This window comes from Humulus lupulus, chromosome 6 (assembly GCF_963169125.1).
Source record: "Humulus lupulus chromosome 6, drHumLupu1.1, whole genome shotgun sequence".
In the NCBI taxonomy this organism is placed as follows: Eukaryota; Viridiplantae; Streptophyta; class Magnoliopsida; order Rosales; family Cannabaceae; genus Humulus; species Humulus lupulus.
The window spans coordinates 222,247,143-222,268,757 of record NC_084798.1 but is presented as its reverse complement, the minus strand read 5'-3'; the positions used below and the strand labels follow the sequence as shown (position 1 = coordinate 222,268,757).

At 34.2% G+C, this 21,615-nt stretch overlaps 1 protein-coding gene, 1 long non-coding RNA gene and 1 pseudogene across 2 annotated transcripts; 2 read left to right on the top strand and 1 right to left on the bottom strand.

Annotated features, from left to right (window-relative positions):
- Window positions 1-2,224: 2,224 nt before the first annotated feature.
- Window positions 2,225-3,388, top strand: LOC133783532 (uncharacterized). Its single transcript, XR_009870907.1, has 4 exons — window positions 2,225-2,406; window positions 2,492-2,644; window positions 2,727-2,851; window positions 3,266-3,388. It is a non-coding gene; the product is annotated as an uncharacterized LOC133783532 (long non-coding RNA).
- A 7,153-nt stretch (window positions 3,389-10,541) lies between these two features.
- LOC133783529 (cytochrome c oxidase assembly protein COX15-like) lies at window positions 10,542-14,629 on the top strand (annotated as a pseudogene).
- Window positions 14,630-18,199: 3,570 nt separating this feature from the next.
- LOC133786171 (uncharacterized) lies at window positions 18,200-19,701 on the bottom strand. Its single transcript, XM_062225380.1, has 3 exons — window positions 19,540-19,701; window positions 18,561-18,665; window positions 18,200-18,484 (listed from the first exon to the last, which is right to left on the bottom strand). Exons 1-3 carry the CDS (start codon window positions 19,699-19,701, stop codon window positions 18,200-18,202), a joined length of 552 nt encoding a protein of 183 aa, XP_062081364.1.
- Between the last annotated feature and the right edge of the window lie 1,914 nt (window positions 19,702-21,615).

Below are 21,615 nucleotides of genomic sequence, written 5' to 3'. Positions count from 1 at the left end.
ATCTTGGTTTTAAAGAGCGCACGATACCCAAGACTACCATTTCTGAATAACTGTCACCCTTTTTTCATGATATTTTGGGATTTTCAAAAAATTTATCCACTCTCCTCCTTTTTCTCGTAGAATACACGTTCCGACTCTTAATCGGGTTTTTAGTATCGAGCTCGTTTCGTACCCAAGAATTCTCCGAGCTTGTCTTGTCAAGCTCGCAATTCTTGAATCCTTGCATGCATGGCCCTCACCATTTTTTCTTTCTCGCTAGATGTCACAGAATCTGGAAAGACGATGGGGGTCGTTGCTGGCAATTCCTTACTCGCCAAAAACCCCGAACCCAGAGTCGCTGTTTGCCTGGAATCAACGTCTGATTCACGAATACGATCTCGCATGCGAACAGGAGGAAACCCGAGCTCACTATCGCCGCCAAATCGTTGAGGTCATAGAAAAGAAGAGGAGAACCCTTCGAGAGGCCCTTTATTCGGAATCTGATTCAGGACCCAGGCCGATTCCCCTCGACCCTAAGTTAAAAGTGACAATCGCGTACAGTCCGGGAGAGCTCCAATTTTCACTGATGGGGGAGCCTTCTACCTCGAAACCGAGGAGGGATTTCTTTGAGGCCGAGCACTACTGGAGCTCGGTTACTTCACTAGGCCAGATAACTGATATCCTGGCCTTTCACGGTCTCAGGCTGTCAAGCACCCTAAGGTGTTGAGCCCTACCTCCAGCGAGCGAAGCTGTCGTGCCCCAGGAGATGGAAATCCTGATAACAAGCTGAGGTACGCGGCTTGGAGCCAAGAGCATATGAAGGCAGGAGCGTTACTGCCTTTGAAGTCATTCTTCAAGGACTTCACGGACTTTGTTGGGTTGGCTCCATTCCAGCTCAACACCAATTCTTACAGGGTTCTGTCTACCCTGAGGTCGTTATACCACGAGTTGAAGTGGAAAGGACCTTCACCAAAGGAGATTTTGTATCTCTTCTGTCTGAAAAGCAATCCCTCCCGAGCTCGGGGAGGAGACGACTTCTACTATCTTTCGAGCTACCCCAAAGAGAAAAAGGTGTTCGAGGACCTTCCTAACCATCCACCTGACTTTAAGAAGGTCTTCTTCTGGACAGATGGTCTGTCCCCGTCTCGATACTACTCATTCAGACGGATTCGTAAGTATCCCAACCTTCTTTATCTCTGTGCTCAGACTTTTGTCTGTAGGTTTGTACTTAGTTGAAATGTGTTTTATTTTCCAGCCAACTTTCACCGCCCTACTCCCGATGACGTCACTACAAGAAATGTGATCTTTACCTACCAATTTATATTGGTAGGTAAAGGGAACCTTTACCCACAAATATTTATTCGTAAGATTTATTGGTGGGTAAATATTGCCAATATTATAATATTTTAGAAGGATGATTATCTACTAATAATATAGGTAAGTAAAGAGTGTTACCCTACACATATACTGGAGGGAAATTTTTTTGCATTTGGCGCCAATGTTTCCCTCTTATTATTTTAATTTTTAATAAAAATGATGTTGAGTTGTGTGATGATGTGTTAAAAATATCCTACATGTCATCTTACTTATTTTTAACATGTCATATTATTTTTAACAAAGGGTACAAATCTTAAAAACAAATAAACATTACAAAAACAAAAATTAAAATTAAATTAATTCTAACTACCAGTAAAAACAAAATCATAACACTACTACAAAATACCCTTTACATGACACTTTTTTAGGACACACACATAAATGCAAGTCCTTAAAAATATTTATGGAGTTTTTAGGACACTCATTGAGAGTCCTGAAAAAATACAATTTAGGACTCGCAATGAGTGTCCTAAAATAATATGCGAGTCCTAAAAAAATTTGGGCTAAAAAATGAATGTTTTAATTAACAATTTTTAAGGACTTGCTTTGCTCTGGGAGTCCTTAATGTATGAGTACATAGTGTATGCTTCTATATCAAAATACAAAACAAAGTGCCATGAATATATTTTGTTTCGCGGGAAAACTAAGTGCCAAAAAAATTTCATTTCCCTCTCTGTGCCATGAATATATTTTGTTTCCTTCACTTTTAGACCCATACTCGAAAACCCCCCAAACCCCAATGGAGAGACCCATACTCGGAAACCCCCAAACCCCAAAGGCAGAAACCCCAACGGAGAGACCCAAACTCAAACCTCAGTTAGCGTCGAAACCCCAAACGGAGAGACCCAAACCCACGGTAGAGGTATTTCTCCCTCCCTCACCTCTTGTTTTTAATTTTTTTTTCTCAGCTACTTCTTCTTCTTCCTCAGTCATCTGTTTTTTTTTTCTTGGGCTGCTGGGTCATCTGGTTCAACCATCTGCGATTCTTCCGAGCTCCATCGGATACGGCTCCTCCCATCTCCCTCTACACTTGCACGGCTGACTATTAAGGTATATATATATTTAGTTTGATTTATTATTAATATTGTTAACTTAATTTATTTATAAATATATGCATATATGTATACAAGCATAGTTTTTGGCTGGTATTGGTGGTGGTGGGCTTGGGTTCTTCGCTGTGAAAATGTCACTGATTCCACTCTCTTAATTTACTAGCACAATTTTTCTTTTAATCGCAATCGCAATCCCTCTGCACTTGCACGGCTGAATTTGATTTGCTACATTCAAGGTTCATAATTAATCAATCTCAGTTACTTTATTTGCTAATTTTAAATCTTTACCATTGATTTGTGATGTTGCATTTGAAACAGATGGTCGAATTGTTTAAAAATATAAGGGAGATGATGTTGCATCACACATTCTCTTTGTCTCTCGCCCTTTACTAGATGACTGTGATGGAGCCTAGACACCTCGTGTTGTGGCTCACTGTCTTCAGGTAAGAGCAACTCTATGTCGAGCCCTCTCTCCCTTTGCATTTAGACTCTTTGTTTCTTTCTAATCAAAGACCTGTATATTTCTTCTCACACTTTCTTTCTTATATTTGATTTTAATATTAGTGCTACAAGAAAAGATGATAAATTTTATTTTTCTTTTATGTATGGGTTTATGGTGTTTGATCATAATTGTACCCATAGTAGAATCTGAAAATAGGGCTGGGCTCACAGAGACAAATATGTGCAATGGGTGTACGAATTTTTTAATTTCATTTTGGTATTTACAGCTACAAATTTGTGTGCCATGGGTATTAAATCATGTGCCTAGCACTTTGAATATGGAATCTCTGCAATGGGTATTTGAATTAGCTTTACTTTTATATATAACTTCATTATTTATTGAGGTAACTCTGTAGGTTCATACGAATGTGATGGGGTTGCTAGTTAGGATCTTTCTTTAGACCTCTTGGACTATCCATAATCTCATTTATGTCAGCAACTCTGTAAGTTCATTCAAATGTATATTGTTCTTTTTTTTATATGTCTGATTTCTTGTTTTTTTTTTTCCATTTGGGATCTAGCTTTTTGAGTTATTATGTCTGCATCTTCCCTAATAAAGGACTGTAGATTGTATTTTATTTGGGAACTTAACCCTATTAAAGCAAATGCGATCATTTTGTATGACATTGGCATATCTATTTTGTTTATATGCTGATTTGGTTACACACCTTGATGTGTGGTAGTTACACACCTTCCTGAAGATATCTCCTATGAAAGGTGTCAAGCGGTTCGGGAAGAAAGGCAAGCTTAGTCCCCAATTCATAGGTCCTTTTGAGATATTGGACAAAGTGGTACCAGTTGCGTATAGACTAGCCCTACCGCCAGCACTAGCCGATAGTCACAACGTATTCCACGTCTCGATGCTACGCAAATATGTGTCAGACTCATCTCACGTCCTCAAGTATGATACGATAGCACTCCAGAAAGACTTAAGTTACGAGGAACGACCGGTTAGCATCCTAGATAGGGGGATGAAGCAGTTACGGTCCAAGAGCTTTCCTATAGTCAAAGTCCTATGGAGTAATAGTTCTGAACGAGAGGCAACGTGGGAGTTGGAGGAGGACATGCAAGGCCGGTATCCGGAGTTATTTGATAAGTAAATTTCGAGGACGAAATTATTTTTAGTAGGGGAGAATTGTAGAGTCCAAGAACTTTACTTAGCTAGTTAGATAGTAGTATTATAGAATTTATAGTATTATCTATATGACTGTGGATTTTTGGTTCAGACCAGGAATTATTTGGACACTCATAGTAGTACTTGTAGATTTTCTAAGTTTAACCTATAGTTTAAGAATATTAATGTTAACCTAAGGTTTGATTAATATGACTGATATTAAGGATACTATTTATTATACTATAAGGTTTAGATAAGAACCAATAGGATTTTAAGCACATGTTATGTATGGGTGATTAAGGATTAAGTATTTTGAGGATTAAATTTAATAAGGGTAAAGTTTGAATGCTCTAAGGTCAGTCAGCAGCTTTGAATACGTTTGAGGGCTTAGTCAAGGCTGTTTACTCAATTTGAATTAAGCTAAAAATGTGTAATTTCGTGTTTAAATAATCAGCGAATGCCGATATATCGCAGCTATAGGAGGCGATGTATCGCAGCACGTAGATACGGAAAACACGAAACGATGCACGTTTGCCTCGGGCTTAATGGTCCAGGCGATATATCGCCTATAGGGGGCGATATATCGCCTCCTTCAGCATAATTTGAATGCTTTTGAATTCGTTTTCCATTCAGCCATTCAACCTTTTGATAAGTCCAGCACCTTTTTGAACGAGTCTTCAGCCTCTGCTGAACGATTATTCAAATTATTTTCACCTAAAAAGCCATTATTTTTATTCAAGTTAAATTAAGATCCTTTCATTCCTAAACTCTATAAATAGGACCTAGTACCCAGTCATTATTCACCTTTTACTCTAAGTTCAGAGGCTGCAAGTTGCTAGGTGAATGTGAGAGTGTAAACACTTGGGTGGGGAAATCATAAGCTTGATCATCATAAGCTTATCAAACACTTGGGGAAGTAAGGCTTCATAGTATTTCGGTTCGAGGTTTAGATTGGTCTACAAGTCTTCAAGGTATTTCTACACCTTAGTTCATTGGTATTATTTTATTTTAAGTTCTCATAGTCTTCTACTCAGCCTCTAACCTTAATCTTTATTTTGGTTAGGAAATCTAAGTTCTTGAGCAAAAAGGTTTTGGTAAGTATTTTTCTCAATGGTTTAGTCCTTCCATTCCTTTCATTTATCTTCTTCTCTATACTCACTCTTTTTCAAATGGTTCTTAGGAGTGTTCCAAAGTCCCACCTCTGTCCTCTTATCCCGGTAATTTTGGTAAGGAAAATAGGGTAGAATTTATATGTTATATGCTTTTTATATGTTATCTTATGTTTTATGTTATGAAATATGTTATGTTATATTATGTTATGTATGTTTGTAGGCTTGGGCATATGACCCATATGACTAACCCCCAAATGGATTATGGGCATATGACCTGCTTAGCTAGTAAGACCCCACTAATCTAATGGGCATATGACTTGTTTAGTCTATGGGTCCCCAAGTAATAATGGCCATTATAGTATGTGTATGATATAAGTATTATGTTATGTTTTTTTATGTTTCTTATGAAATTTATGTATATGAACTATATGGTAGATTTTCCTTGCTGGGCATTAGGCTCATTCCTTTTTGTTTATATGTGCAGGAAAATAGCTATAGTGGCGGGTAAGATTCGTGGATGCTTGGGGAATGTGTATCGGTGATGAATGGATTCAAGGAGTCGAGAGTTCGATGTCGAGGATGTAGTCTTTTATTTATGGTTTATGTGTATTTTTCCGCATCTATTTACGTAATCTCTTTTCATTTCAAGTAAGATATGTTTTCTTTTTTAAACAATGGGATCTCATATCCTGCTTTGAGTTTATGTAATTTTAAACATTGGTTTTTACAAGTTTTTAATAAAGTATGATCTTTTTCTCTTGTAAGTTCTATTAAAGATTAGGGTCTATGTATAGTTTTCGTTAATGGTCCAAAGTCTAGAGTAGTTGGGTCATTACAATGAACCTAGACGTAGCAAAAGAATTAGAACAGAAAAATCTTTTGGTCCAGATTTTCTAACCTATTTGCTAGAAGGTGAACCTCAAAGCTTTGATGAAGCTGTGAACTCCACTGAAGGCTCTTTATGGAAAGATGCTATTAATAGTGAGATTGAATCCATACTTCAAAATAACACCTGAGAGTTAGTAGATCTTCCTCCAGGATGTAAGCCTTTAGGGGCCAAATGGATTTTCAAAAGGAAAATGAAATCTGATGGTTCAATTGATAAGTATAAGGCACGGCTTGTAATTAAAGGTTATAAGCAGCGTGAAGACCTCGATTACTTTGACACTTATTCTCCTGTGATGAGAATAGATTCCATTAGGATGATACTTGCTATTGTTGCGTTACGCAATCTTGAAGTACATCAAATGGATGTGAAAACTGCTTTTCTAAATGGGGATTTAAATGAAGAAATTTATATGGAACAACCCGATGGGTTTTCCTCCCCAGGTCAAGAAAGAAAAGTATGTAAGTTGGTGAAATCTTTATATGGTTTAAAGCAAGCACCAAAACAATGGCATGAGAAATTTGACCAAACTATGTTGGCAAATGGCTTCAAAATCAATGAATGCGATAAATGTATTTATGTTAAAGAAACAGATAATGACTATGTCATTTTGTGTCTTTACGTAGATGACATGCTCATTGTTGGAAGCAGTGATAAGATGATCAAATCTATCAAGAGTATGTTGAACTCGAAATTTGACATGAAAGATATGGGTCTAGCAGATGTCATTTTGGGGATTCAAATCTCAAGGACATCTGATAAGATCATTCTAAGTCAGTCACATTATGTGGAAAAAATTCTTGAGAAATTCAACAAAGAAGATTCTAGTGTATCTAGAACCCCTATAGATTCGAGTCTACATTTGTTCAAGAACAAAGGGGAGAGTGTCTCTCAGGTAGAGTACTCTAGAATTATTGGAAGTTTAATGTACTTAATGAGTTGTACAAGACCTGATATAGCCTACGCAGTTAGCAAATTGAGTAGATACACGAGTAATCCAGGGTATGACCACTGGAAAGGAATAACAAGAGTACTTAGGTACTTACGATTTACTCGTAGCTATGGGCTGCACTATACTAAATATCCAGCAGTACTTGAAGGGTATTGTGATGCTAATTGGATATCTGATATGAAAGATTCAAAATCTACGAGTGGATATGTGTTCACACTCAGTGGTGCAGCTGTATCATGGAAATCTTCTAAACAAACGGTAATAACTAGATCCACGATGGAATCTGAGTTTATTGCCTTAGACAAGTGTGGTGAAGAAGCTAAATGGCTTCGTCAATTTTTAGAAGATATTCCAAAATGGTCTAAACCAGTGCCAGGTATTGGCTTACATTGCGATAGTCAATCTGCAATTGGTAGGGTGCATAATAATATGTATAATGGTAAGTCTAGACATATACGTCGTAGACACAATACCATTAAACAACTACTCTCAACTGGAGTTATCTCTATTGACTATGTGAAGTCAAAGGATAATATTGCGGATCCGCTAACCAAAGGGTTAAATAGAGAGTTGGTTGAAAAATCATCGAGGGGAATGGGTCTAAAGCCCATGAATGAATAAAGTCAATACAGTAGACACCCCACCTAGTTGACTGGAGATCCCAAGATCTAGGTTCAAAGGGACAACTAAAACTGTAAAGACTATGTTGGATCACTATGGGGGTTATCCTCATTGTCCATTCCTATGATGAAACAGTGATAACCGTAAGGAAAAGGTTAAGCTATGCTTTTAATGATTTCTTATGCGTCGAAATGTCGAGCAGAGTAATACGGGTTACTCTTAATTAAGAAAATCACATATGTGAGAGAGAAGATGGGTCGCTTCTATAGGGATTGAATAAGGGCTCAATTCCTAGAATATCTCTTGCAGAACCAGGGAAATGTTCAGGGCCAAAACGAACATAATCTTGAGAACCAATATATGTCAGGAAAGATTCCTGTGTGTGGTATATCATCGTTTACACGAACGGCAAAACAGTTCAAAGACATCACGTCTACTGATCAGCCAGTAAAGTAAATATACTTACACAAGGGAAGGTTCAAAGGGTAACACCTACCTATCCTATGCAAGTTTCTACCGTTGAACTCTATCACCTAGGTCTATTTCTTTTGTTGGTTTTTCTTGAGTCAGTTTTTTCATTCATGTGGGGGATTGTTGGATATTTTTTAATGAAAAAACAATTGGGGTTTGTCCCACATTTTTTGTGAGTGGTTATGCCTCTCAAGAATAGCCTATATATAGAGATCATAGGTCTTAGTTTAAATTACACCAAAAACTTATATTCATATATATATATATATATATATTTGTATTCCATTGAAGATTAAGATATATATATATTTTTTCAATATTGTTTTTTCTTTTCTACTCTTTATAGTTCTTAGATTTGTTCTAGTGTGATAGAGTTCGGGTATATTTGGTTCGGCGAATTAATTGAGTTACTTGTCGTTCACCGTTGTATCCTGGGAGATCGACGTCGAAACTTCGTAAAGGCGACGAATCTGTTTTAAGGAAACTGTGTGTTACACAGGCCTCGGCTTTTATTTTGTTCTTTATAATTATTGTCTAACTTAATTATAATTGCTATTTATATTATAATTATTTATATTATGTTATTTATAATTATAATATTGTTATTTATATTATAATTATTTATATTGTGTTATTTATAATTATAATATTGCCATTTATAAATTATTTATATTGTATTATTTATAATTATAATATTGTTATATATATTATAAATTATTTATATTGTATTATTTATAATTATAATTATAATATTGTTATATATATTATAAGTTATTTATATTGCATTATTTATAATTATAATATTTATGTATCTTTAATTTAATAAATATAAATATTATATTTATTCAAGTTTTATATGTGTTATTTTTTATCTTACAACATCATGAATAGATTCAACTAAAAAGAAACAAAAAATCACCATAGTAACGTAAAATTATTGCATTCAAATCAGCAAGTAAACATTTTTTTAGGTAAAAATCACTCCTGTCATCATTTTGGTGTGGGCATAATACGATCGGATCAAAATAGCGAAGAGAATATTCATCAGAAAATTTACCATTAAATTTTAGTTGCTGCAAATTTATCTATAATATTCATTAATATGCATAACAACAGACAATCAAAATCTTATTAAAACAATAACATCTCTAAAACAAATGAGTACTCGACAACAAAATCCAAAATTTAAAGTAATAATAAAACTATTCCTTTTACTTTGATAGAAAGCTACCCTGAAATTAAAGCACCAAAACCTGTATATGTAGTAGCGGAAACAGAGTATATCTTCTTCTTTGCCTCCTTCTCACTAAAACACAAAATCACTAAAACCCATTAAAAAAGATTGAAACTTTTCACAAACCCTTTTAACAATCAAACGAGTTAGCTCAGTACCTCCCAAGAACAGTGGCAAGGGTTTTGACATAAGAATTGACCATTTCATCCCCAGGTAGTTTGGGGTGATTGGCTAACTCCATTACTATAAGCCAGTGATCGTATCACAGTCATCTAGAAGGATAGTCTCCTTAGGCGGGCGGTTGCTCCAGTTCGGAGCCGGGTCGTTCGGCGGCGAGTAACTTGACCCGGAAATCTGGAACCGGACATGAACATTTACTGAGCTAACACCGAAGCTAAGCGATGGAAAATCGAGAATGAGGTATAAGAAAGAGAAGGGGAGAGAGTCCGGCTGATGATGGAGGATGAGCCAGGCCTGGCAGCGGAGGACGCCATTGTTGGCTCTCACCTAGTAGCTTCGACAGTGCGTGAGTGAGCTCTTTGATATTGTCGTTTTTTATAAACATATCGTTTATCAAATAATATATCGTTTTAAAAAAGGTATCGTTTTTTCGATCACTGTCGTTTATCAAGGAGGATGGCATTTTTAAAGAAAAATGTGCTGTCGTTTTTCATGAAACTTGTCGTGTTTATTGATCATGGAGGAATTGGAGTGAAATGACAAAGAACTACCCTTTTGCTTGTAGTATTCATCTCATTGATTAATGGTCTTAATGCTCCTTTGTTGCAACAATTAGATGGATTCAATATCGAGACAGTTGATGATCAATATAACAACATCAAAGTAATAGTCTTAATTCTCCTTTATAGCATATGAAATTGCTCAGAAAGAAGTAAATTTCAATTAATACTATTATATTGATGGTTAAGTATAATAAGTAGCATTATGTCCTTTGGACTAATGATCACCAAAACGGTGCCGTATTATTTGGTTACCAATTTTTTGCATGATTTGGTCATTGATTGGTGTATCTGTGAGCTGTCGTTGGCGTACGACAACATGATGGTAAAAACGACAACTATTCCCACCATTTTAGTTTTTTTTATTTTTATTTTTTGCCGAACAATTTTAGTTAATTAAAAAGCAAATAATTTTCCAAAATACAATTAATATTTTTAAAGACGTTCTTGTTTTCTTTTTCTTCAACTAATTAACCCAATAAATATATATTTAAATCATTGTAATTTAAACTCCGTTCTTCTTCTTCTTCTTCTTACCTCTTTTGATCTTCCGAGATCACCTCAAGCTCAACGCTCCTCCGTCGTTGTTCATCAATGCGCCGCCCCGACCAGCTGCTACGCTACATCCACGGTCATCGTCGACCTCCTTACACCTCACTCACCAACTCTCTGCTCATCATCTCAACTCAACTCAGCTACCACACAGTAAAAATCTCTCCTTTTTATTTCTCTCTCGGAGCAGGTTCAACCTGTCTCCATTTTATAGCTTTGTGTATTCTATATTGTGTTAGTTGTTATATGTATATGTATCTTTATAGATAGATAGATAGTATTCGATAAAATGTATGTGCTGTAGTTGGTATGTATAGTGTTTGATAAAATGTCTGTGTTAAGAATTGGTTACAGTGACGACAAACTGCTTCATGTTTCGTTGTTCAAAGTTCTTAGAAACTAAAGATTGAGTTAAGGGGTCATGTGTCATTAGTAGTATGTGCAAGGTTTTGTTGTTCTTAATTAACCATAGTATGGCTAAAGCTAATGTCTCAACACCCATCATTAGATTGAATAACTTTCATCTTTCTCTTGTATATGTTTCAACTTTTAACAACTATTTCTACATTTGTTTTTTCAGGAAGCTTTATATCGAACTTCTTTAGTTACTTGGCATGAGATTAGGTTGGAAATCTTTTAGAATTTGCCATTTCTATACCAACCACACCACAGTTGTAGTTGCTTGCAAGTAGAATCTCAGTTGTGATTTGAAAATGGTTTATGATATAATTAGTTTACAAGTTTCCAAAGAAATACATTTTATTGTTAAAAAAAGTTAGTAGATGCTAAACCCCTATATGGGCTAGTAAAACCCTCACACATTGGCATTGGTATTGAGACAGAAAGAAAGAGAGATGTTCCGGAGCCGATTATCACCATTTTTGTTGGTGAAGAGTAACCGTAAGGCTCTCTACAACCACCTCACCCAAGCAACATCATCTTCGTCTAGAGTTGCAAGGGAGGAGACATCTAGATTTTTCTCCACTGGAATCGTACGGAGAATTCTGCATGACTTCCGATCTTCCCCTAAGGTTCTTCTATCTTTATCTTTAGAACTAAGAGATTGTACTTTGCTAAATTTTGTTGTATGGAAACTTGAACCAACTTCAAACACTTTGAGCTGAATTGATTAGCTTCAACTTCATTAAATGCCATTTCGAGACACCCAAAATGACTACTTTCTCATTTTTATATAGTAGTCATAGATTTGATTGTGGAGTTCTGTAAACTGTCATTGCAGTTGTAGATATTTTAAAAATCATAGCTTGGGATATCAGAAAACAATTTTTTTTTAAACTTTTGTGCTATGATATAAGTATATATATATATATATATATATATATTGGTTCTTAGGACTTAAATGGCTGGTTCCTTGTCTGCTGTCTTTCTTTTTATTTCGTTTTCTAGATTTTTTGTTCTTTGCTTCATATCAGTGTGTGCTCTTACATTTAAGTTTATATGTAGATATTTTTATATTTTAGTTGAGCATCATTACTTCTTACTGCATCAGCTAGCAGTAACCCAAGATTAAAGTTTAAAAATTTCAACTTGCAAAAATTCATTGGTTTCATAAATGCCATTTCGACCTCATTCCTGCTTTAAAATTTATTTCTTTTAAGTATCATATATATATGTTTTTAGGTATCTAAGTACTTGCTACATATTCAGCTATTATATTCTAAATTGCGAATTTGATAGCGGGAAGTAACCACAAAAGCAGAAAAGTCGATAGTTGCATATTTTTGCTTTTGATATTATGTGTTTCTTATGACGACCCTGTATTCCATGACAATTAAATGTAATGGAAGTCCTTGTTCTAAATCAGTTTCACTTGGGAATTAGAACACAATTCATGTATCATGTTCATGTAATTTAAATGTAATACTTGTGTAACAAGTTTATAATGCAATTCAGGGTCAGTGTGTGCCATCTTTGAGAAATGTTTCCACCGTGCAATCTCTTAATGCAAAAAGTAATGAAGGACTGAAGCTACTTGTAAATGGAGGACCTCATGCTCAGAAAATGGTTGGGATATGGCTCTTTGGCTCTGCTGCTTGGGTGTTTAGTATGGTCGTACTTGGAGGTGTTACACGACTAACAAGATCTGGTCTTTCAATGACTGATTGGAAGTTCAGTGGTGGGCTCCCTCCTCTATCTGATGAGGAATGGTTACAGGAATTCGAAAAGTACAAGCAGTCCCCTGAATATAAGCGGTCAGTGAAAGAAAAGAACAGTACATGTATTTGTAGCATTGCTAATGGTTTGTGATGCTTAGCTTTCTAGTTTTTAACGGTTTTGAGGTGAACTCTTTTGGAGTTCGGACAAGGATTATTTTATGGCATTTGCTATAATATTATTAATATTTTTTGAATTTATGGACGATGGTTTTTGCAGGGTTAATCGAGGAATGAGCATTGATGATTTCAAATTTATATACTGGATGGAATATGCTCATCGTATGTGGGGAAGAGCTCTTGGTATCATGTTTGCTTTGCCATTTTCATATTTTCTTCGTAAGGGATATATTACCATACGACTTGGACTGAAACTCTCTACTCTTTTCGCCCTTGGTGCTGGGCAGGGTCTGATTGGATGGTGGATGGTTAAAAGTGGTTTAGAGGTAGGCACCTTATATTAAGTGTATTTGCAAATTTGAATCGAAAAATGTTGTGGTTTGCGCCTTTTTAAATGATCTCTCTTTTTTCAAATAGGAACCACCATCTGAATATGCACAGCCTAGAGTAAGCCCGTATCGGCTTGCAGCTCATCTCACTTCGGCATTTGTTATATACAGCGGCCTTCTTTGGACAGGTCTCTCGGTGGTAATGCCCGAACCACCTGCAGAATCAATGTCCTGGGTTAAGGGGGCTGCAAAAGTAAAGAGACTTGCTCTTCCTGTCAGCTTACTCGTCGGCATTACTGCTGTCTCAGGAGCATTTGTTGCAGGAAATGATGCTGTATGTAACTTCAACTGTTATTGTATTGCTCAGTTTTTAACAAATTAATTAGTAGGTGGTATGGTTTTTTTTGCTAGTAGCATATCGTGGTAATGATTTTGTGAATTTCCAGGGACATGCCTACAATACTTTTCCAAAGATGGGTGACACATGGATACTAGGGACATGCCACTTATTCGCAACTTCTTTGAGAATACTTCATTGGTGCAGGTAATTTTCCTGTGGTGTTTCTTTACTGTGTATTATTGAGAGAATTCCTTAGCATGATTTAGGTTCAGTCTGTCATTGAATTTTGATTCATAAAGGTATTCACGAGATCTCAAATTCAGAAAAATATATTTTAATCCATTGAATTACGAGCTCAATGGCTCAAACTCCGTATGAACAGTAGTTTCCTGAAATTCGTGTGAACCTATACTCATCAATGTGATCATAGAATATTCCTTTTAACCTCATTTACAGCTTGACCATCGTATCCTGGCAACAGCCACTTTAGTTTCAATCGGCTCATTATGGTGGTTAACGAGGAAGGTGGATCTTCATCCTGCAGTTCGATATTTGATTGGAAGCACTGTTGGCATGGCTGGTCTTCAGGTACATATGTTTCGATAACTCAATTTCTATTAATGTTCTTCTGACTTTAAAGATCGAAACTTGGTTCTTCCCCTTGAACACGTAGCTAGGACTGAACGATATTTGATGATCGTACTTGTAATCATTGCAGGTTACCTTGGGGATATCTACCCTTTTGTCATACGTGCCAGTTTCCCTGGGCAGTGCTCATCAAGCTGGGGCTTTGACACTAATGTCACTGATGATCCTTCTCATTCACACGCTCTTCTTAAATCTCTGCCAAAAGTTGCCAAGACAATCTAGCTTACCGCACAAATTTGTGCAGATGCCTGCCCTTTTGGTTGGTGGATAATTAAGCTATATAACCTTAAAAAGTTTTTCTATTAGCTTTGTAACCTCTATTTTTCAAATTTTAGCTGCACTAACCTCCTCTTTTAATGAAACTTTGGTATTCCAATAATGCCCTTTTTATTTTTATTTTTATTTTTAATTAAAAGAAGAACAAAAATAAGATGTTCCAAAAAAAATCTGAAAAAAAAAATAGGGTTGATCATTTTCTTCTCCTTCCACCATTTCTTATTCAAACTCTATAGAAGAATTATGTTGTGACACACTTACTTATCTATATCAGTGACATTGTTAGAAAAAAGCAATTACATTAAGGTAAAGTAAGTGAAAAACCCTAACTTTTTAATTTTTGATTTGAATGTGAAAATAAAGAAAGTTGTATTTTATTGGCTTAGATGTTTGTTTTTTCATGTAAATGTGATAAAAATATATATAAGCATATTGTGAGCCATATTATAACCATTTTTTGGTTTTTGAGTTGAAAATGACGATTTTCGAAGTAAAACTCATGAAGAAGATGATACGCAGATCTCGACTGTGTACAGTTGAGCTCGACTGTGCACAGTTGAGAGCACTCACGAAGAATATGATACGTAGATCTCGACCGTGCACAGTTGAGCTCGACTGTGCACAGTTGAGAGCTCCACTGTGCACAGTCGAGCTCAACAGTACACAGTTGAGATCTGTGTATTATTTTCTTTGTGAGTTTCACTTCGAAAAATTGACATTTTCAACTCAAAAACCAGAAAATGGTTATAGACTATGCACAGTTGAGCCTAATTGGGTTCAGTTGAGATGATAGTTACAGTAGAGCTCGACCAAACATGGGTGAGATACTAGTTCGACTATGTACAGTTGAGCTCAACCAAACAAGGGTGCATGGTTGAGCTCAATTGTTGCTCAATTATTTATGGTTAAAATAGTAGTTGAGCTCAACTGGACTTAATCGACATTAGTATTTTAAATTTTGAATCTTTCTACATTTGAATGTTAGAACTAAATATTTGCATCATAAGTGTACAATTGTTGAAGGATCTATTCCACCTTAACAACAATTTTGACGACAGTTTTAGCATCATAAGAGAGAAGATATTGTGATAGGGAAGTTGAACGTGGAATAAAAGAAAATGAAGAAAGTTTAATAGATGATTACTTCGACCGTGAATTCTACATTAAAAATAATATTTGTGATGCTGCTTCTGCACCAGGCGAAAGTTGTGTTAATATAGGTTATGAACATATGGACCTTCTTAACAAAAGGACAACATCATCATCTCCAACTCCAGATGACATTGACCCACTCAACTACTATGATCCATCAGACCACCACGACTAACAAAATCAAGTCACTAGTGAAGACCCATTTAGTTTCCCAGATGGATCAGATTTGGCAATTGGTCAAGAATTCAAGAACAAGGACGAGGTAAAAACTAAGTTGAATGATATTGTAATAAAGGCTTGCTTTGAGATGGAAATTAATAAATCTACCAAGTCATTATATGTGACAAAATGTATTGAGAAGTCATGCAATTGGTCAGTGTGTGCAGCAAAAGTTACCAGTTGGAAAAGAGACACTGAAGCCAAAAGATTGATAAATATTCCATTATAGAACTCGTTTGACATGAGTAAAGCTCGACCATGGATGGTTGAGCTTTGCAAAGATTGATAAATATTTCAGCATAGAGCTCTACTGATGTGAGTAGAGCTCAACTGTCAACGGTCGAGATTTGGAAGAAAAATGATAATTTCATCATAGAGGTCAACTGACATGAGTAGAGCTTGACCATGGATGGTTGAGCTTTGCAAAGATTGATAAATATTTTAGCATAAAGCTCAACTGATGTGAGTAGAGCTCAACTGTTAACGATCGAGATTTGGAAAACTAATGATAATTTCATCTTAGAGCTCAACTGACATGAGTATAGCTCAACTATGGGTGATCGAGCTTGTGACAATGTGTTTTTTAAGAATAATTAAATCATAATAAATACGATAATTTTGTCTAGGAAAATTATGAAAATACAAATATTTTTGTACAATTAATTTATTAATTATATTCACAATTTTATTTATTAGTAAAATATTTGAATGAACATTGTTGTATTCATTAAATGTGATAATTTATGTATAGTAGATAGGAGATGTGACAATGTGCTTGATAAGAATAATTGAATCTTAATAAATGTGACAATTTTGTCTAGGAAAATTATGAAAATACAAATATTTTTGTACAATTAATATATTAAGTATATTGATAATTTTATTTATTAGTCAAATATTAGCATGAATATTATTGTATTCATTAAATGCGATAATTTATGTATAGTAGATAGGAGACGTGACAATGTGTTTGATAAGAATAATTGAATCTTAATAAATGTGACAATTTTGTCTAGGAAAATTATGAAAATACAAATATTTTTGTACAATTAATATATTAAGTATATTGACAATTTTATTTATTAGTAAAATATTGGCATGAACATTATTGTATTAATTAAATGCGATAATTTATGTATAGTAGATAGGAGATGTGACAATGTGTTTGATAAGAATAACTGAATCTTAACAAATGTGACAATTTAGTCTAGGAAAATTATGAAAATACAAATATTTTTTGTACAATTAATTTATTAATTATATTGACAATTTTATTTATTAGTAAAATATTGGCATGAACATTATTGTATTAATTAAATGCGATAATTTATGTATAGTAGATAAGAGACGTGACAATATGTTTGATAAAAATAATTGAATCTTAATAAATGTGACAATTTTGTTTAGGAAAATTATGAAAATACAAATATTTTTGTACAATTAATATATTAGGTATATTGACAATTTTATTTATAAATGTGACAATTTTGTCTAGGAAAATTATGAAAATACAAATATTTTTGTACAATTAATATATTAAGTATATTGACAATTTTATTTATTAGTAAAATATTGGCATGAACATTATTGTATTCATTAAATGTGATAATTTATGTATAGTAGAAAGTAGATAGGAGACGTGACAATGTATTTGATAAGAATAACTTAATCTTAACAAATGTGACAATTTAGTCTAGAAAAATTATGAAAGTACAAATATTTTTTGTACAATTAATTTATTAATTATATTGACAATTTTATTTATTAGTAAAATATTGGCATGAACATTATTGTATTAATTAAATGAGATAATTTATATATAGTAGATAGGAGACGTGACAATGTGTTTGATAAGAATAATTGAATCTTAATCAATGTGACAATGTGACTATACATGATTGAGTTTTGAGAGCCTTTATTATATGGCTTGATTGACATGAGTAGAGCTCAACTATACATGGTTGAGTTTGGTAGAACCTTTACAGTATGGCTCAACTAATAAGAGTAGAACTCGACTATACATGGTTGAGTTTTGAGAGCCTTTACTGTATGGCTCGACTGACATGAGTAGAGCTCAACTATACATGGTTGAGTTTGGTAGAACCTTTACAATATGACTCAACTGATATGAGTAGAGCTTCGCTATACATTTACATTCCTTTGACCTTTTTTTATTTTGGTTTGGGTTGGACATTTGTGTAAATTTGGCCTTCACATCGTCAATGCTAACTATTGTTTTCCCACGAAAGTGTCTGTCTCTAAATGTGTTTGACTTAGCTTGACTTTTCCAACCTTTTGGATATTCTGAGCATTTTAGCCCAGATATTAATGCATTCTCCATCAATGAGAATCAGATCGGTACCTCATTAACAACAAACCACATCTCTGATTCTCTATCATAGTCGGCTTCTTGAATGAGTAATAACCACATCACTTGATTTGAATGTTCATAGTTCTTAAGTTCAAGAAAGTGGCCGAGTGTAGATTCCTTGAACAATTTTAAGTTGGTCGGGTCATTCTTTAGTACATCATTGATAAGTTTTGTGACATCATCTACTTTACTTTTTACACCTATCTTGCACTCAAAGTGTTCATTCTCCTCTAATATAGGCTTCAATCGAGGAATCTTTTCGATCTGCAATAAATTAAATATCATATTTCTCAATAATAAATAACATAAAAAATTAAATATATTACAAAATAAAACTTACTGGAAGTGTATTCTGTCGTGGCACAGAGGAAGAATTTGATTGTTCATCAACATGTGATTCTGATTGTTTCTTAGAACATGTCACTGACTCTTCTTCATTATGTACCTAGTAATTAAATACAAGGGAAAGATAAAATTTTACTCAATAGAGTAAAACACATGTTAGACGAGCTCTACCCACTCTAGTTGAGAAAACCTATGAAAATTTCATTAAAATTTTGGAATCTCAACCATGTTTGGTAGAGCTCTACTTAAGCCTTGAAATCTCGACTATGTATGGTCGAGCTCTACTCACACCAGTCGAGCTCTACTCATACCAGTTGAGCTCTTTTCTACAACGAATTAGACTTTGGAAATCTCTACTATGTATGGTTGAGCTCTACTCACATCAGTAGAGCTTTACTCACACTAGTTGAGCTCTATGGTACAATTTCAATTATGTTTTGGAACTCTCGACTATTTATGGTATTTATTGACTCACACTAGTTGAGCTCCATTCTACAATTTCAATTAGACTTTGAAAATATCCACTTTGTATGGTTGAGCTCCACTTTCATCGGTCGAGCTCTACTCTCATTGGTTGAGCTCTACTCACATCAGTCGAGCTCTATGCTATAATTTTAATTAGACTTTGGAAATCTCAACAATATATGGTCGAGCTCTACTCACCGATCGAGCTCTATGCTATCAATTAGACTTTGGAAATCTCAACTATATATGGTCGAGCTCTATTCTATCAATTAGACTTTGCAAATCTCGACTCAAGCTAGTCGAGCTCTAAATTGAAAGTTCATAGCATTTTTTAAAATTTCAACCATAACCCTTGAGCTCTACTTGTTTTGGTTGAGTTCTACATTTTAGACCAATATTTTTCAAATCATGCCTATAGTGCTCTAAATTTATAGCCAATTGATTTCAATTAAATATATTATCTAATAAAAAAGTACAAGAATAGAAAAAATGTATTTAACTTCATTTACCTCATTATTAGATTGAGTCATTGTTGTGTTTGCTGGAGGTGTTGGTGGCACACTAGAATCCGACGATTTCGAGCACGACTCCAGACTAGATTCGTGAATAATCAACCGTCGTTGAATCGGTTGTTGTGAATCTCTAATGCTTGGTACTTTTGTCCGTGCCATGGAATCCAAGAAATAGAGTGTATAAGAGTTGAGCTTGGGTAATTTGACAGTCGATCCACCTAAAAACGCTAATAGAAAGCAAATTTACATAAAAATATCATTACCCAAACACTATAATAAGATCTATTTGAATATATGAGTCTAAGGAAATTGACTTGAAGTGATTATGCACCATAACTGTAATCTTCAATAAAAACAAGATTGTTAACATATCAATTATAAAACTAAGCTAATATGTACACCCTTCATCACATATCCAATATATTTTTTTAACAAAAAAAGATAATGAAGTAGTACAAACAATGTAAATATTCATTTCAAATATCAAACCATAAGCAACATCACATATTGTATATGAGTTAAAAATCTCAATCTATTTTAATAAAGTTAGTTCATTGATGCATTTTCACAAACATATGATTTGCATTTTTTAATATCATCAAGAATATATAAAGAAAAAAACAAATTTACCCACTAATAGCAAAACTCTAGCAAGAACAAAAATCAAAGTAGTTGTCTATCAAGTTTTTTTAATCCACTCATAGAAACAAGTTGCAATTTGTTCTTATTTAAGATTTAAAATTACATATCTTTGTTTGAAGAAAAAAAATTGAAGAAGATAAATAGTGTGATCAAATGGCTAAACAAGCTTGGACTCTTAAAAAATACTAAGCTAGCTCAAATGGAGAACACTTGAGTTAGCTCAGATAGAGAGAATGAGATGACCAGAGAATCTATTGAGTTGTATGAAAGCAAGTGTCTTGTGAGATGCTCTCTTTATTGTAATGTTAAGTCTAATATTAATATTAAGTTTTAGAGTAGGGATATATTAGTAATTTTATTACTAAAATTGTAAAAAAAAAATTAATAAAAAAAAAATACATATTTGAATCATAAGAGAGGGTTATATAGTTAAACTGTTCGGTGAAGAAGGTTATATAACTCAATACATCATAAGAAAAATTTGTTTCATATATACCCTTTGTTTTTCTTCTTCTTCTTGTTTAGCTAATGTGATTTATTCAATTCCTCATTGTGGAACTTGAAACGTTATAAATTGATGAAATAATACAAGGACAATTTTCCTTCCTGGATGGTGCTTCATGTTACAAGGGCTTTTGTGGTTAAAGAAACTTGCCACATTTTCGTTCATGGAGATCAGCTAGAAAAAGTTTGATGGAAGAAGACGTATCAGAGAACATTGATTGATCAGATAAGATATTTGTATATTGAAATGAGGTTGTGAGAGAGTGGTGATAAAGAATAGCACAAGACTAGATAAAGTATTACAATATATTTTAATACTATCTTTTTCTTCAGTAGTCAATAATGCATGTTATATTGTTTAAATTTGTGTTGTAATAAATTATCTAATTGTTAATAAAATGTGCACCAAAATGAGAAGTGCATGCAGAAGCAGAACATATAGTTTGTATCATTGGCAGAGACAGCTTGAGGATTTTCTTCAATTTAATTAGATTGAAGAAAAGTTGAGATGAAAATTGTTGACGACCCACTACACAAATATTTGATTAAGAAATTTACTGCTAAAATACTAAAACTTTCATTTTTACTGACATTTAAATACCAAACTATTGTGTGCCGATTCATCATCTGAAAGGACCATGTATGTGATCATGTTTAGTTTCTATAACACTACAACAAATTTGACATACAATGACTCCCTACAATGTCTTACACCATTGGTGTAAGACATTAAAACTTATCAGGGGTTTTAAATGTCTAATGGTGTAAGACATTGAAAGTTTTTATTAATGACTACAATTGGAAGACATTAAAAATGGTGGAAGACGTTGGAAATAGGTTGAGAAGTGGCCAGGGGGACATCTAATGTCTCCCACTGGGAGACGTGGGACACGTGGCACGTCTCCCACTGGGAGACATTGAATGTAT